Source organism: Capsicum annuum, chromosome 3, assembly GCF_002878395.1.
Source record: "Capsicum annuum cultivar UCD-10X-F1 chromosome 3, UCD10Xv1.1, whole genome shotgun sequence".
In the NCBI taxonomy this organism is placed as follows: Eukaryota; Viridiplantae; Streptophyta; class Magnoliopsida; order Solanales; family Solanaceae; genus Capsicum; species Capsicum annuum.
Window position 1 is genome coordinate 244,821,791 of NC_061113.1, and position 19,500 is coordinate 244,841,290.

A 19,500-nucleotide genomic window follows, 5' to 3' on the forward strand; every position below is an offset into this window, starting at 1 on the left:
TCTAATTTTTATTTTTGATGTAATGACAGAGCCGCAGACCAAAACCTTGACAGAACCTCCCTCGATTATTCAACTCGGTATAGTCCCTCTTCTTTCAGTCCTTGGGGATACCTGTGACTTGATTCCCTCATAACTAGGGATGAGTATGATGTCCAAAGTCAAGACTTGGTTTTCCTCCTTCCTTCTGTTTCATTCTTTTTGAATAATGGTCGGAATTAAGTTTTATCTCGTTGCCTACTTCTTTGTCTGAAAACACTTCATGTTTATATTCAAAGAGGGCATGTTGTAGACACCTAATTTTGTCCCTCCCAAGTCCAATTTTATTCATTTTTACCTCACTTTATTGTACACCCTCATCCATATAATTATGCCCCATAAAAATAGAAAAAAATAATAATAACCCTTAACATAATCCCTAACAAATTCTATCTTGTTTTAATTCTATCCTAACCAACTTTACACCTCATCCTAACAACCTACCCAATCAAAATAGACACCTCACTCATGGACCCCACATTCCATCAATAGAATTCCCATTCACTGGAATAGATTAGAGGAGACCTTTTTTCCTTTCTCTTTGGTCTTCTTCTTCACTGGGAGGAAATACACAGAAAAAAAGCCATTATCTCTCGATTTTTCTCCTCTTTTTGGTTCCCATCGAGAGCACACACGAAAAGGAAGATTCACGCACAAAAAGGGTCCTCTCCATCAACATAAGGAACATACCATTTTTTTCTTCTTTTCTTCTTCACGATTTTGCACACACACACACAGAGAAATGGAGTAAATCAGGAGAGAGATCAGAGACGGGTGAGTGGATAGTAGATCGAGAGAGAGAGAGAGACGAACAAGGGTTGGATAAAAAAGGTGAACAAAAATTGATAAGAATTCGATGGGTTCGAGTTTTCTGGCGATCTCTTCCCGAAACTGACTATTCCTTGTCATTTCCAAGTGATTCTGGCTAGAAAACCTTAAAATTCACCGAAAATCCGATCCTTTTCCGGCTATTCGTGTTGCTATTTGCATTTGCTAGAGTTTTGGCCACGCAATTTCTGCTGGTTTTCTCATCATTTTGGTCTCGGGTATTCATCTGTGCTTAGTAGACTTTTTGTTCGAATCAAAATTTGGGTTATCATATTTTTTGGACTGTTTCTCGACTGATTTGGAGAGTCAAGATTTCATGGGTATTCTCCAAGGTTCTCGGGAAGGCTCTTATTCTCTATTAATTCAATCGAAAGCTCTGGAGGTCCAATTCTACCTTTTCTTCTTCTAATTTTTACGTGATTATGAATAATTTATGTGATTGGCATGTTTGAATCCCCATTTGTTGTTTGTTTGATGTTGAATTTGAAGGTGAAAACTTGATTGATGAATGGCGTATAGAATTGATTTAATCATGTAGTTAAAAAATGAAGTTGGGGGTGGGAATCCAAAATTGATAAAAGTGAATATTATGGTATTTTGATTCATTATTGATGTTGAACGTGATATATCGTCGAGCGGGTCGGTAAGCACTAGGCTCAGGTAGGAAAAATTTAGAATTGGTGGATTGTTGGAATATTTGGAATAGTTGTTGAATATTTTGTTTACCGTATTTGAAAAGTGTATTCATTTAGTCGGGGGATGCCTCGATGACTTTTGTACTTATTTACTGAGGAATGCCCCGATGTATCATGTACACAAAGGAGGCTCGTGATGAAGGCCCAAGGCATCGGCTAAAGCAACAGAGTTTAGCTTAGGACTAGTGTAGGTTAGAATAGGATTTATATTTTTGCACTTTTATTTTGGACTGTATAATTGGATTGGACACTATATTTTGGATTTGTTTTGTTTTGTTTATTTGATTGATTGTTTTGTGTGATATTGTGTGGTTTATACATTCGTAGTGTCAAAATAGCTGATACGCTCCACCAAGTGATCATGGTCGAACCACAGGATCGGGGGGTGCCTAACACCTTCCCCTCGATCAACAGAATTCCTTAGCCAGAATATCTATTCGCGGATCAATTTTAGAGTCAAACCATTTTGAAAAGGATTTTCCAAAGGTGACTTGGCACACTGGATTATGTCAAGTGGTGACTCTGAATAAAAAATGTAAATAATCCTTTTTCGAAACAAATTTTCAAAGTTTTGTCACTTTGATAATAAAAACCCTTCGAACCTTAAAACAAATCTTTTTTTGAAGTTAAAAAGGGGGCGTGACAGCAACCACAACACAAGGTACTAGCAGTATTGCCGAATATTTCACTAAGCTGCATTTGCTTTGGGCAGAATTCGATTGTTTAGCTCCTCTTCCGGGACGTGATTATGCAAAATCAAGGGAATTTGGTGAATTAATGACGAGGAAAAAGCTTCTGTAATTCTTTATGGGTCTCAATGAAACATATGAACAATCACACGCTCAAATTCTTATGCTCATTCCCCTTCCTTCGGTTAATCAGGTATACTCCATGATGATTGAAAGGGAGAGTCAAAAGATGTTAACTAATTCTACAACCACAACTACAAATTTGGAGATAGCTTCCTACATGAATGCTAAACATCTTACTAACAATAAGTTTCAGTGAAATTGGAATCCTAATCGGAGTGCAAAATATGAATACTGCAAATTTATGGGACATGTTGCAGATGACTGCTATCGGTTGCATAGCTATCCTTTAGATTTTAAATTCAAAAGGACTTCTGGGAATAACAATGATTCATACATGAGGGGAGGTGAGAGTAAAGGAAATTCACCCAATGTGATAATTTCTCATGGTAGGGGTCAACACAAAGCAGCTACATGTGTGGACAATTATAATAACTCAGGACATAATCTTCACAGGAATGCAGAGTGCTATGAAAATAAGAGAAGTGCATAATATTTTGGTGGAGAATATAGTAAGATGTTTGAAAGTCACAACTACTTGCAACAGTAATATTGTGCAACACATGGATAATCCTCATCATTATTCTCAGTTTAAGAAGGTCATTGACAAAGACAATGCAGTTGATAGTTCAGCTCTCTTAACTAAACACCGATCAGCAAACATGGAAGGTTATATATTTACATCATCTGTGGTTGATTCTCAGATTACAGGTATTATATCTACTTCTTATGTGAATGATAATAAAGTGGAATGGATAGTAGATACAGGTTCAACAAATTATATGATTTCCAATAAAGAGTTGTTAAGTGCTGAAATGAAACCTAGTATTGTCCGTAGTAGAAAGGTTCACTTACCTAATGGAAAGACTGTCAATGTTTCACATATTGGTCATTATGACATTATGGATGGAAAGTCAGTTAAGAATATGCTATACATACCAGACTTTAAGTATAATCTCTTGTCAGTATCTAGGTTAACTAAAGAGCTAAATTGCTCAGTCATGTTTTTCCCTGACTTCTGTATATTCCAGAACCTCTCAAGTGGAAAGGTACTAGAGATTGAGGAGGAAGTTGAGGGAATTTACCTGTTGCACCATAATGGATCTGATAACAAGAATAAACAAGTGCCTAGGTGGACTAATAGCAAGAAGGAATAAGCTGGATATCCTACTTTGGCTTAGAAGGATGGCTCATGCATCTGTTCGAGCAATAGAAAAATTACTTTGTCTTAGTCATGCTGAATGTAAGCAAGTTCTAGATAAATGTGAAGTATGTCCACTTGCTCGACATACTAGATTACCTTTCACTTACAGTACATCAAAACATCTTCCATTTTGGAATTACTGAACTTGGATGTAGGGGACCATTTTATGTACCTACTTTTGATGGAAATAGATTGTTTTTGACTATTGTAGATGACTATTCTCGCATGAATTGGGTTTACCTATTAAAACTGAAAAGTGATGTTATCGTGGTATTAAAGCATTTTATACAGCTAGTCCAAACTTAATTTGAGAAAATAATCAAAATATTGCGGTCAGATAATTGTACAAATTTGTTAATTTTGCTTGCACTGATTTGTTTAGTTCTCATGGCATCATCCATCAACGATCATGTGTTTACACCCCTCAGCAGAATTGGGTTGTCGAAGAGGAAACACAGGTCCATCTTGGAGCTAGCTCGGGCTATTAGATTTCAAGGTTCTATTACTTTAAAATTTTGGGGTCACTGTATTCTTGGTGCTGTTTACATGCTCAACAGGTTACCTTCCTTAACTTTACAAAGGAAGACTCCTTTTGAGGTCTTTCATGGATGCAAGGGTACTATAGACCACTTGAGAACACTAGGGTGTTTATGTTATGCTAAATGTTTGCCTGCTGGTGACAAATTTTAGGCCAGAGCTATTCCCTCAGTTCACATGAGATATTCAAAGGTCACAAAAGGTTATGTGCTTTATAATATGCTCACAAATACTTTTTTTTATCTCAAGAGATGTGTCATTTAGAGAAAACACTTTTCCATTCCATTCTTCTACCCCTACTGTACCACCTTTTATTGATGTATCTACCGATTTTTTTGAGAATGTCCTTCTCGATATCCCTGAACTTGTTGCTGATCCATCTCCTTTATTGCCCGATGAGGCTGCTCCTGACTTCACTGTTGAGTCGTCTGCTGCTCCTGTTGATGTAGTCATTCCAGTAGTACCACCTATTGCTCAAACTTTCCCTTCTCGACACTCCACCAGGTGTAAGAAGAAGCCAACTTGGATGACTGATTTTGTTACTAATCATGTTGCAGAATCCTTTTCTTATCCTCTTTCTCACTCTTTAAGTCATGATGAATTGTCTTCTAAGTATCAATCTTACGTAGTGGCTTTCTCTTGTATTGTTGAACCTCAATCGTACCAAGATGCTTGCTCAAATCCTAAATGGATCATAGCTATGCAGGAAGAAATTCAAGCACTTGAAGCAAATAAGACCTGGATTTTAGTTCCTCTTCCACCTGGTAAGACTTCTATTGGATGCAAATGGGTTTACAAGGTGAAGTTTAAATCCAATGAGGAGTTTTAAAGATACAAAGCCAGATTAGTTGCCAAGGGATATAATCAGAAAGCTGGTCTTGATTACCATGATACTTTTTCTCCGGTAGTTAAGATGGTGACAGTGAGGAGTGTTCTTTCTATTGCTGCAGCTTCTAATTGGCATATTCTTCAGTTGATGTCTACAATGCGTTTCTTCAGGGTGATTTGTATGAGAAAATCTACATGTCTTTGCCTGAGGGTTTTACTAGCCAGGGAGAGAATTCAGGCATGGTATGCAGGCTAGTAAATTCATTATACGGGCTTAAACAAGCCAGCAGACAATGGAATGTCAAACTTACTGATGCACTGATAGAATCTGGTTTTGTGCAAAGTAGTTTGTATCATTCCTTGTTCATCAAACGACAACATGAATTTGTGGTGGTAATTCTAGTATATGTAGATGATATGTTGGTGGGTGGTAATGATTTGAAGCTGATTGAACAGACCAAACAAACTCTACATGCTAAATTCAAGATTAAAGATATTGGAATACTGAGATATTTCCAAGGAATAGAGTTTACCAAATCATCTAAAGAGATATTGATGAATCAAAGAAAATACAGTTTAGAATTGATAGAAGAAATGGGACTAACCGGAGCAAAACTATCTTGGACACCATTAGACTGCAATTTGAAACTAACCACTGCAGAGGTTGATCAAGCAATTGGAATTAATGATGATACAGAATTATCAGATAAGTGTTCTTATCAAAGATTAATCGAAAGATCGTTGTATTTGACTTTGACTAGACCTGACATTGGCTTTGCAGTTCAAACATTAAGTCAATTCCTACAAAATTCCAAAAGAACTCATATGGAAGCAGCACTCAAAGTTGTAAGATACATAAAAAGGGAACCTGCTATGGGAATTCTGATGAGTAGCAGAAAATAGAACAAGCTGGTGGCATTCTGTGATGCAGATTGCGCAACATGTCCGAATACAAGGAGGTCAGTAACAGGGTTCTTGATTAAACATGGAGATTCCTTGATACCATGGTGGTCAAAGAATCAGACAACAATTTCTAGAAGTTAAGCAGAATCAGAATATAGGAGCATGGCCTCTACAATTTCAGAACTAGTGTGGATTATTACTTTGTACAAAGAACTAGGGGAAGAATTAGAGTTGCCTGTGACTCTTTTTTCTGACAGTAAAGCTGCATTGCGAATTGCAGCAAATTCGGTGTACCATGAGAGAACAAAACATATAGAGATAGATTGCCATTTTATCAGAGAGAAGATACAAAAGGGACTGATCAAGCCACAACACTTAAAGACGCAAGAACAACAAGCAGACATCATGAAGAAAGGGTTGTTTAGACCACAACATGAATATTTGGTTTCCAAGCTTGACATGCTAAATGTCTTTAGACCTGCTTGCTTGAGGGGGAGTAATGAGAAAGGAGATATAACGTGATTTGTTAGTTATTAGTTACATAACAGTGTAGTTAAAGTTAGTTATAACTAATTGGGTCCTTTAATGAGTTGGTTATTTTTTAGTGGTTGACAACTGTACAGGTTAGTGGGATTATCTCATGTATATAAAGGAGGAAATTAGAGAATCCAGAGAGTTAGTTATCACTTTCCTTTAATCACTTTGTATGGTTAGCCTTCTTCTATATAATGAGAAATTTTCTTTGAGTTTCACTTGAGTTCTGTAGGTGTTTTCATCCTATTTCACAACAATTTTCTTTGAGAGTCAAAAATTAAAGACCAACACAAAGAAAATGCCAATGACCCACTGTTGAACACAAGGAAAAGGAGGCGGAAGTGAAGTATCTGATAAAATCAGAAATTACACTTAACCTGAAATAAGAACACTTAATTCCTAGTATTCGTGAATGATCACTTTTATATAAAGTTTATGTATCTATATATTTATTAAAGCGGGAGCAGAAGCATATACGTCAAGTATCAGCCTCCAAATAAGATACTTGGCATTACCTCAAATAATTTAGACAAAAAAAAATAAACGAAATTTACTTTAATTTGGGCATGGGGTATGAGGCCTATACCATTTGAAGTTCATATTACCTACTAGGAGAAATAATTGTCCCTCCTAATAATTTCTGCTCTCTCTAATCGCTTACGGGAGTTTTTTCTCCACTAATAAATTACTTTCTTCCATATTACTCGATAAACTGAAAATTACTTCCAATTCTAATGTTGATACGATAAAACAATCGGAGACACGAAATTAGCTCAAAACAGTTCAAATATACATAAAAAACATTCCACTAGTTCAAAGAACCGAGGACCCTTTTGGAGACCACAGTCGGATTCAAGAATACAATACGAGAAGGACAATATATCTAGATGTTTCACACCTTTTGCAGCCAACAACAAACTAAGTTAACAAGCACAAGATGAACAACAACAATGGGAAACTGAAAATTGCCAAACGGTTACAATAACAACAAACTACACGATTACAATGAAACAAAAGGGATAGATAGTTAGACAAGTGATGGTGTAATCTTAAGAACCCAAGAGCCTATTCCACTCTTAGACCTGTAACGATACACACAACAAGCACCTAACTCCTACATTGACACAAGAGGGACTTTACCTCCTCTAAACACCAACGTCTCAAGCCAAAACGCAACACAAGTGTTTCCACACTTGGAAGCCCTAGTTACAGGTGGGGGTGGCTTTTCCAAGTCCTACTCTAAAGTGATACACACTCAAGAGAGAGAATTTTGGATTACAAGTGTTTCATGTCTTCATCAATAAACAATCAAGTGTAAAAAGAATCCTAAAGAAAACTACTTATAGTTATTACAAAATGAGGACAAAATGACATCCCTACCCTTAATGAGGGGCTCCTATGTAGTGTCAAAGAGGACCATAAAAATGACCAAGACACCCTTTCAACTGGGGCGGTCTTTGAGTGTTAAAACACTAGTGAATTGGATGCCTCTTCAATGCTCCAAACCGTGGCTCTTCAAGCTTCAAATCGTGAACTCCCTTCGGCGCTTGGGTAGGCATCAAAGCAAGCGCCCAAGCCATCTTCCACACTTGGGTTTGCCTTAGGGAATTATCAAAATGGCCTTTACATGTATGCTCTCTTCCCCTCAATGTGACCACAATCGGATCCTTCGCATGTTTGCTTCGAATGATGTCTTCGAAAGCTTTAATGGCCATTATATTTGACTTGTATCAAATGTCAACGATGTGTTGTGTGCCTTAGAATGAAGGTGGCATACAATCACTTCATTACATGGCTTGGGCAAAGATTTAAGAGTTTAACTTTGTACAGTCCTCAAATTCGGGTGGAAGAGAGATTTTATAAGTTTTGACTTTTGTGATTCTATTTAGCTATTTTGGTTTATCATTATTTTGTTTACGTAGAGATAGAAATTAGTACTAATATTTTATTTTTCATGAGGTTAATGTGTTCTTCTTGGTGGCAAGAAAGAAAGTTATAATATGCACCTTTAATCACTTGATTTCAACTTTTATTGGACCTTAGTACGTAGTTTTGTTTTCCCTTTTTGGTCTGATGAAGATAGCTGTAAAAGATACGAAAACTTATCCTATTCTCATTGTTTGGCTATTCATCACAATTTCTCTCCCTACGTGTACGTGAGACGTTATCTCCCATAAGAGATCTATTAACAAGTCAATGAAAAAAATCTCTTAGAGATCGAGTGGCGACACAGAGCACTAAATTAGGTTTTAAATGACAATGAAACTTCAAGTGATAAAAAAAATGACTCTTTAGTTGTTGAATTTACAGGTTCCTATTTACTCACAATTATTCCTCATTTTAAAACTTTTATCCATTGTCCTTATCTGATCTTTTTCATACTTTGAAAAAAAAGTGAATTAGGGAATATTCCGACAGGGCTTCAGTTAGTTCGTAAACTTTTGAGCAAAAGCTAATCGACGTTATCGATGGTTGTAAGTAGGATTAAAGTTAGTTTATAGCATTATTATATAATTTAGCCATAATATATCATTACACAAACCCACATCACTTCAGAATTAATTTTTGAAATAGTCACTCAAAATTATTTTATGAATACATATAGATATACAACTGAACATCAAATACAAATCTTATTAGCAAATACAATATGTTACATGCATCTTAAATATAAAATACAAATCTTATCAGTCAAATCCCTAAATACAAAATACATATCTTAAAAATAACATATACATATTTTCACATTAGCAGCTACAAACTTCATATCTTAACAAAACTCAAAAATAAGTACACAACTTATCAAGTGTATATATAAAATATATATATGAACATATTGTCCATAAACTATAAAATTTTACAAATGCAAAAATATTTCCTCCACTTTCCCTTCTTTAGAATCATAATTAGATGAAACGGGACTTGCAATTTTACTCGATTGTGATTTTTTGTCTGACTTTCTCTTTTTTATCGATTTTTGAATATTTTTGAATTTTGGGATAAAGATTTTCTCACTGCTTTCCGTTTCATTATTTGAACAGTCTTTCAGGATCGTTTCGCTGCTTCGATCTCACTTCTTTTATGAAAACACCACCGATTGAATACTAGTTAGAAATCAAGTTAATGTCTTCGTCTTGTGTTAAATCAAGACTAAACAATGGTAGTTCATCAGAAATTAAATTCATCAGTGGAATCTCTCTAATTGAACTACTATGATTTGCATGTTCTGCCATTATAGCGGAACTCCAAAAAATTCAACATACAAAAATTAAAAAAAAAAAAAAAAACTCCAAAAAATCACAACACAGAAGAATGTGGAAAAAGAATGCCCTAGAAATTTCAACACATAAAAATAAAAAATAAATAAAAACCCTAAAAAACAAGAACGCTAAAGAATGTGGAAAAAAATGCTGAAAATAAATTACATAAAAGAATTTATATGAAAAAAATAATATGCATTAACTGTAAAATCAACTTACCTTAATAGATGGGGACAATGTTCATCAAGAATTTGAGAGAAAAAAATTGAAAGTTGAAAAAATAGCCAAAGAAAGTTATATTGGAAGGAATTGAAAATGGTAAAGTAGCGCAAAAACAGGGTCAGGTAACTTTATGGGTTAAAACACGTGCTTTTGAATAAAAAACGCAAAATATTACTACATTTGCTATTAATTGTAATTTTGACAGACTATTGCTATTACTTGTAATTAATGTCTTAGGTTTGTTAGTTTGTGTAATTTTTTCTTTTTCTAACTGGGTTGTAGCTAACTTGATGGGCTTTTCCTGGCCCAAACATTTTAATACAAAGCCCATCGAAAGTCCCATGGATCCATTTTCTATAAGGAAGAAAGTGAAGGATTATAAACTCAAGAAAAAAATTATTAACTGGCCAAACATAGCCTATGTAATTATAACCTGTATCGCAAAATTGTATCCGTGATATATACTGAAACTATGATAGCTGATATATTGAAAAAGGAGGATGTTATTATGTAAATAAAAATTTACCGCTAGGCGACGTGATATATACCCATACTATATTTGTTTATGTAGTTTGCTCTAAAATCAGACATTATACTTATTATTAATCTAAAAAAAGAATACTTGTATCCTTGACACATGTCTACATATGGTTTATTACCTAAGTATGATAATATAAGTCGTCTCCTGGAAGAGGATATATGTTCAAGACATAGTCATTTGAATATTAATGGCTATACATATGCGGATTGGGTTGGGAGTGCAACAGATAGAAGATCAACATTAGATTATTTGACCTTTGTTGGAGGAAATTTAGTTACTTGGAGAAGCAAAAAACAAAAAGTGATGGCTTTATCTAGCGCAGAGGCAGAACTCAGAAGTATGACGGAGGGAATTTGTGAACTTCTTTGGCTGAAGAGATTATTAACAGAAATAGGTCTTGACTTCAGTTCAACTATAAAAATGTTCTTTGATAACTAGTCAGCTATAGAAATTGCTCAGAATCTTGCTCAACATGACAGGACAAAACATATTGAAGTAGATCGGCATTTCATTAAAGAGAAACTTGAAGTTAAAATAATATGTTTTTCACATGTGAAATCAGAAGACCAATTAGCAGACATGCTAACAAAAGCTGTTCCAAGTATACAATTTAATAGCTCATTGGACAAGTTGGATATCAAAGACATCTGCCTACCAACTTGAGCGGGAGTGCTGCAATGAGTTGTACAATGAGCTAATTCAGAAAGTAAAACGAGTGACTGGTGGAATTGGAGCCTAAATTATTTTTATTCTATTTTCATTAATGTTGATTATTTTTCCATTTAGGTGTTTGTATTGATTATTGTATCTTATCTTACTATTTAGATCTCTTTTCTTTTTGTATAAAGTTTCAGCCTTGTAATCATTGAAACATACTGAAGTTAATAGAAAAACAATCCTGTCACTGTGTTCTATTTTTATCAAATTATTCCTCATTTTAAAAATTTTATCCATTGTCCTTATCTCTTTTTCATACTTAAAAAAAAAAAAAAAAAAAAAGTGAATTAGGGAATATTCCGATAGGGCTTCAGTTAGTTCTTTAACTTTTGAGTAAAAGCTAATCAACGTTATCGATGGTTGTAAGTAGGATTAAAGTTAGTTTATATCATTATTATATAATTAAGCCGTCATATCATTACACAAATCCACATCACTTCAGAATTAATTTTTGAAATAGCCACTCAAAATTGTTAAACCTTTAACTTTATACGACTTTTATGACAAACGGAGAAAGGAAACGGAAAGGAACATATATAAACATACAACTTTTTCAATTACATCCACACATAATAATCTTAAGGAACAAAACCATGCAACTCTTATTTATTACATCGTCAATCTTAATTAATTAAATAACAGGGAGTCCTGTTCTTAATTAACTAGACTTGAACTTCATTATTATTGATTCAAAATTCAAAAAAAAAAAAAAAAAAAAGATAAGAACAGGATGCATACATATTAGGATATAGGAAAATCAACATCTTCTGGCGCAGACACACTTTCTATTTCGGCATCTTCCAGATAAGAATTTCTCGCAACGAGTGCAAATGAAATCACAGTTTTGGTTTCTGTTGTTGTTGTTGTTGAAACACGGCCCGCGAAAACGTCCGCTGTCTCTATAGCATGTACTCCTCGCTTCTGTCACTTCCATTTCTGTTGTCACTCCCATTTCTGCCGTCACTCCCATTTCTGCAAATTATTACGTATTAAGTAGTACCTATGTGATTCTTTCAACTCCTACGAAAGACTTAAACATTGTTCACACTTAGCTTGTACTCTTAAACATGCCGTAGATATTTTTTATATGACTAGCAACAGAAATATTTTAAAGTTTATGCTCTTAAACACATTATAATATTTCTGTGATTATTAAAAAAAAAAAGTAGTTTCTCATTAAACGTAAAATAGGATGTGTTAACGTTAAACTATCGAGGATATGAATGAATTACCAGTTGCAAAGAGGAGCATAAACAGAAGAGAGAGAGTGGCAAATAGTTTCAGAGAATTAGCAGCCATTGAGAAGCTGGGCTTGTTTGATCTGTTATATTTCTTTCGAGGGTGTGAGGAAAAGAGTTGTTAGGTGACCATATATTTATAAGGAAAAAATAATGACGGTGAGAAAATCTTCTATTACTTCTGTTTGCACTTTTCACCTTTTCTCAGTTGATATGTAATTCTTTGTATTTCTTTTTACTTATAATTATTGTATTGAAAGAATTTGTTAAGGTATTTAGAATTAGTTGAGTTTAAGTAATAATATATTATTATACGTGTAAATAAGTTTTAATGCACTTTAGCCATTAGATCATTTTTATTTATGATAACGAGTGACATATTTTATTTTTACGATTTTATATTTTCCATTTCAAAGAAGTTTACCCGTAAATATATATGAATGAACTAATAATGTAACTATTGTAATTGTTGAAATCTCTTTCATAGACATGGTTAATTAGAGGCTTGTTAAAGTAATTTAATCTAAATTTTTGAATTTTAAATATGACATGTGTCACTCATCTAAATGTGCACTTAAAAAAAAGTTGAAATAATGTAAGGGAGGAGAGTCAAATTCAAAATTAAGGGGATGTTCGCGTTAGAAGTATTCAATAATTAAGGTTACAAATTAAAAACTTTTATCTCAACATGGTAAATTTTGCACTTGTTATAAAGAAATAAAAAGAGAAAAGGTGGGTATAGACCAAGAGAGAAATTAGTGTTACTAAACAATACACGTGAAGAGAGGTCTCTGAAATTTACCCTTTTTTTTTTAAAGTATAAATAATATAAATCTCACTATTATGGGAGCTAATTAATTATTTCCTATTTCATACTATCTTTTTTAATATTACATAAGAGTTGAAGGTGCTAACGATCAAGTAATCGAATGCGCTAAGACATAATGATTTACTACCGAAGTCATAAATACTCTACAGTAAGCTCCTAGCTCACCCTTATCTCTTAAAGGACTTACGAACAAGCAGAGGATCGGCGAAATATGGGAGCTTCAACTCATGCTTTAATTTATCGCATAACCTTTGCCAGTGGCGGAGCCACATGCATCCAAGGGGGATCAACCAACTCTTTTTAGCTAAAACAATTACAATATGTAACTGGATAAATTTTATTTTATGCATATACTATATATATCTCCTTTTGAATGTGTTAACGCATGATATACAAGGGGAGGTTTCCTGGTGTATGCTTTTTGCAGATGATGTAGTTTTGATTGATGAGTCGCGTCGAGGTGTTAATAATAAGCTGGAGGTTTGGAGTCAGACCCTGGAATCTAAAGGATTCAGGTTGAGTAGGACCAAAATAGAGTAATTGGAGTGCAAGTTTAGTGATGCGAGGCAAGAAGACGAGGTAGTGGTGAAGTTGGAGTCACAGGCTGTTTGTAAGAGAGATAGTTTTAGGTATCTTGGGTCTATGATACAGGGAAATGGTGAGGTTGATAAGGATGTCTCCCCCCGTATTGGGGCAGGTTGGATGAAATGAAGGCTTGCCTCGGGAATTTTATGCGATAAGAAAGTGCCTCTTAAGATTAAAGGTAAATTTTATAGAGCTGCGATCCGGCCAGCCATGTTATATGGGGCTGAGTGCTGGCCGGTTAAGAGTTCTCACGTCCAAAGGTTGAAGGTGTCGGAAATGAGAATATTTCGTTGGATGTGTGAATTTACGTGGGCTGACAGGTCAGGAATGAGACTATTCGGGAGAAGGTGGGAGTGGTCTCGGTAGAGAATAAGTTGCGGGAAGTGAGGTTGAGATAGTTTGGCCATGTCATGAGAAGACATGACATGGAACAGTTACTGCTTACTGAGGACATGACTCTCGATAGGAAGGTTTAGAAGAAGAGTATTAAGATAGAGGGATAAGGAGTGGGGTCGAGTCGTAGTCTGCAGATAGGAGGGTTAAGGGTAGCTTGGTTGGTAGCTCTAGGTTTGGGGGACGGAGGGTCCTTGGTGGGTTAACTATACGTCTTGTTTGTGAATGTTGATTCTTTGTTACTTTAACATAATGCTTGCCTTTTGGTCTACAGTCCTTGGTCCTGAGCCGGGGGTCTATCGGAAACAGCCTCTCTACCCCCGTCGAGGGTAGTGGTATGGACTGCGTACATTTTACTCTCCCAAACCCCACTATGTGAGAATATGCCGGGTATGTTGTTGTTGTTGAATTCCTTATGGATTTACTTAAGCACCTCTTAGTGATAGTTTTAACTCCATAACTGGCCTTTGTTCTCCTTCTATTCAAATTTAACAACATGACTCTACGAACCTTGGGCGTGAAGTCATTTTTGTTAGAGTATTAGCGGTCGTTTTCATCTATTATTTCTCTCCCATAGGCAGGTTATTATACGTTATTCACCTGTACGCTACTGAAAATATTGTTCCCCATCCAACTTGCATGTGTTAAGCACGTCGTCGATGTTCATTCTAAGGAGCGTTTTATTCCATAAATGTAAACTTTTTTATTCAAATTTAAATTAAATTAAATTTCAGCAGATTTTAGATACCGAATAAACAACTCATAGAGAATAAACATTTTAATCGTGCTCTTAAAGCATTGAAATTTTATCTTTTTCATATAATAAAATAGCATTTTATTCATCTATTTTGAAAGGTCCAAAATACGTGAAGGGACTACCCTATCCGCAAATTAATCAGTGAGTTATAATAATTATTTGCTCGTTGCACTATCTGACGTGTCACTTTGAAAGGTCCAAAATACGTGAAGGGACTACTCTCTCAGTTTATTACTAAAATTGGTACCACAAAGTGGTCACGTTTTTCTTTTCTTTTTTTGGACCAAACAAAGTGGTCACGTTAGACTGAGATGTTGGGGACTAGAAATAGACTAAACAATGGATGAATAAATAGACATCTCCGCTAGCTTTGGATGTGAAGTCGTCTTTGTTAGGATAATAACAGTTGTTTCTAGCTATCGTTTCCTTGCCTAGGATAGGTTCTTATGCGTTACTTACTCGTCTGTCACGAAAAACACCGCTTTTGTATTTCCAACCGACTTGCATGTGTTAATGTCACCAACGTTCATCATGAGGACAGTGTTACCCTATAAATGTGAGACTTTTTGGTGCAAATCTAAATTTAATATTAACTGAATTTCAATACAAAATTCAAAAACGGAATCGAAAACCCAAAAATATTTTAATCATATTTTTAAAAGCATTGAAAGATCCAAAATTAGTAAAGGGACTAGTCTTATCCGCAAAAATATTTTAATTGTTGTGCCATCTGTCTTGTCCCTTAACTTTTTCACTAAACTGAAAGTGGTCACGTTAGACAAAGACTAATAAAGGGATGTTGGGGACCGGAAAAAGACTAAACAATATGTGAAATAACTAGTGCATGAAGCAATTTTTGTGTGTGTTACAATTATATTAGATATGTGTACTGATACAGTTCAAGTTGTGGTCCAAGAAGATTTTAATCTTAAATCAAGATGGCAAAATTATTTTTTTTGTTGATCAGATTCGATTATGAAATGGTCCATCAAATAAATTAAAAAGAAAAATATGTACAGAAAGATGTAAATGATAAATGAGAGCGGGTGAATTTGTTTGACGGGATAGTATTGTTAAGTGGCCGACGTATATCAATTATTCCTAGTTTAGGGGCATGTGTACGTCTATTTTTTCTCTTGACCAAAAATCTTTCAATTTAATAATGAATGGTGATGATATTACTCGACCACATCATCTTTGTCTGTGTTCGAATATTATATTAAAAAGTGCATTTTATCTATAACTTAAAATATTAAATAAATATATTTTTACTTCTTAATTATATTTCCAGAAATATAATTTCAATTACCGATGGATAAATCTTCTCATTTTTGGGAAAACAAGAAAAAGATTGTGGTTGATAAGTTATGGTTTAGCAGATTTTAAATTTAAATTAAGATGTCAACAATAATTCTTTGGTGATCGGGATTGGTCATGAAATGTTTTATTTAATAAACTAAAAAGAAAAATATGTATAGAAAGATATATATAGGTAAAATGGCTCGATGGATCCTTGTACTATGTTCGTTTTGTAATATGGATACTCTTACTTATATATTTGTCATCTCGACCCTTGAACCTATTAAAAAGCAATATTTAAAACTTTTTGACCGTTGACCAGACTTATGTGGCTTTAAAATGGTTGATTAGGACAAAACGCGTGCAGACACGCGCCTAGGATGCTAGTGGGGGTCAATTTTGATCAATTTTAGATTAAAATAATTTTAAAAAAATAAAAATAATATTAAAATTTGAAAAAATTAATAAAGGGCCCATTTTTTCCATCCATCTTTTTTAATTTAAAAATAATAAATATAAAAAAAAAAATCAAAACTCCCCCCCCCCCTCGTCCACCCCCCTTCCCCTGTCCAGCCACCCCTCACCCTCGTCCAGCCCCCCTCCTCAGCGCCCTTCCCCCATCCAGCCACCCCCACGTCACCACTGTCCATCCCCTTCCCCCCACCCCAGCCTCGTCCAGCACCCCCCTATCCCTCACCTTTTATTTTAGTTTGTTAGTTTTCCCTCTCAATTCAAATCTTTACATATTTTTTTGGATTAAAATTTAAATTTAAATTTTTTTCGTATTTTTTTAGATTAAAATTTAAATTTGTATTGAAATTGAGTGATAGTGGATATTAAAAAATTAGTGAATTTCATGAATAAACTTGAAAAAACTTAAAGTTTTTGTGAATTTGTTAAAGATATTCAAATTTAAAAATAAAAAATTCATTATATTGCTATATATGAATTTATAGTTAAAAGTTTAAATTAGGTGGAGAAGAATTTTAATTATTTGAAATAAATTTGATATTTAATTTGTGAGCAAAAATAAAAACATGATTATTTAAATTTTTCCACAATTTATAAAAAATTATTTAATTAAATTTATTTTTAATATTTAATTTCTTGTGTAAAATTTAAAAATGACATGGAATTTAATGTAATACCTGAAAATGGCGTGGAAGCTAATGTGCCAAATGTGGAAGCTGACATGGTAGCTAACGTGGGGCGAGTGTCTTACACTCACAAAAAAAGTGTTTAAAATATTTTTTTTAGTGGGTTCAAGTGTCCAGATGACAAACATGTAAATAAGAGTATACACATTACAAAACGAACATAGTACAAGGGTCCATCGAGCCATTTTGTCAAAGATATAAACGATAAATAATTATTAAGGGATAAAAGTGAGTGAATTTTTTGATGGGAATATATAGTATTGTCAAGTACTAGCAACGTATCACACCCTTCTAATTTTGGGGCATGTGAAGGTCTATTTTTATTATCATGATCGAATATAAAAAATTTTATTTTGATAATGAATTACATTGTGATTACATGATATATTTGACTATGTACCTTACCTAAAAACTTAATTTACTAAACAATATACGCTTATTACTAAGTTATATTCTCAACCTATAATTTTAATTATTAATGGTCAAATCTTCTCACTTTGAGAAAAATAAAAAGAAAGATTGTGGTGGACAAGTTGCGAGTCAAGGAATATTTAATCTTATGTCAAAATGTCAACTTTAATTCTTTGGCGATCGAAATAAATCGATCGATCATAAAATAATCTATAAAAAATAATAATTAAGCAAAAAATTATGTATAGAATGATGTAAATTGTAAATAGTTATTAAGGGATAAGAGTGATTGCATGAGTTCATAGGATGGGATAGTTTTATCAAGTGCCCGTCACACATCATATTACCCCTAATTTAGAGGTGTGTGAAAGTCTTTTTTTTTTTTTTATAGGTCGAACATCTAAAATTTTATTTTAATAATAAATGGTGACGATATTCAATCACATTATCTTTATTTGTGTACTGATGTTATTTAAAATATGTGACCTTGCATTTTATCAAAAACTTTATCTATTACGAAATATACTTTTATTACTTAACTATATTTTCAACATATATAATTTATCAATTATCGATGGAGAAATCTTCTCACTTTTTGAAAAAAAAAAAAAAAACAAGAAAAAAGTAATGGTTAACAATTATTGGTCGAGGAGATCTAAACTTAAATCAAGATGTTAATATTAACTCTTTAATGATAGGAATTGGTTATTAGATGGTATATTAAACAAACTAAAAAGAAAAATATGTGTAGAAATATATAAATGGTAAATATTTATTCAGGAATAAGAGTGATTGAGTTCGTTCAGCTGATTAGAGCTAGATATATTTTGATTCAAATCGAAAAATTGAAAAATCAAAAACTCAAATCGAAATTTAATTTTGATTTTGATTTTTCAAATTGATTTCAATTTTAAATTTTAGAAATTCCGTATAACGGTTAGATTTTAATTTTTTTTTAAAAATCAGGTTAAGTAAAAAAACCAAAATTATATAAATACTATATATTTTTATTATATATATAGATATAGGTACATCATATATGTGTATATTCAGCATAAATATATAATAAGTAATCCTAATCTTACCAGTTACATCCCTAAATTCATTTCAACACTGGTTGAGTCGTTCCAGCGGTGCCTCGAGAAGACGACAGATGAGGACAAATACAATTGTATAATGAGTGTCGAGTGGAGCCGGTTTAACCCATCAGAGGCGGCGAGCTGGCGACCACTGTGATGACAAAGAAAGGTTCACTACTTTAAAAAATGAGAAAAGACATCTTTCCACTACTGAACTTGTCCTCCCAACTCACTTTAGCACTTAAACTTAACTTTAACATCTTTAAAGTGTAAGATATATATTTTATATATATAAAAATAGTACATGTATATTTTTATTTTTTAAAATAAAAATACATAAAAATAATTATATAAAATATATATTATTTAAATAAAAATGGGGTGGGGGCATTTTTTATTTAATATATATATATTATTTAATATTTATATTTATATATATATTTTATATATTTGTATATATATAAATATATACTATTCTTTAATATATATATATATATTTATATAAATAGTAAATATATATTTTTTACTTTTTAAAATAAAAAATACATAAAAATAAGGGATGATTACCTAACTTTGTCAATATTGACTCTTAATTACCTTATTTAGCCTAATTTTAATTAATTACAATTCATAACCTC

At 33.3% G+C, this 19,500-nt stretch overlaps 2 protein-coding genes across 2 annotated transcripts in view; one reads left to right on the forward strand and one right to left on the reverse strand.

Moving 5' to 3' along the window:
* The window catches only part of LOC107862609 (defensin J1-2-like), a 52,806-nt gene that overhangs the window by 20,951 nt on the left and 12,355 nt on the right, over window positions 1-19,500 (forward strand). The window lies entirely within an intron of this gene.
* Window positions 11,631-12,529, reverse strand: LOC107865997 (defensin J1-2-like). Its single transcript, XM_047409673.1, has 2 exons — window positions 12,347-12,529; window positions 11,631-12,086 (listed from the first exon to the last, which is right to left on the reverse strand). The coding sequence occupies exons 1-2, from the start codon at window positions 12,411-12,413 to the stop codon at window positions 11,872-11,874; spliced, it is 282 nt and encodes a 93-aa protein (XP_047265629.1). The 5' UTR covers window positions 12,414-12,529; the 3' UTR covers window positions 11,631-11,871.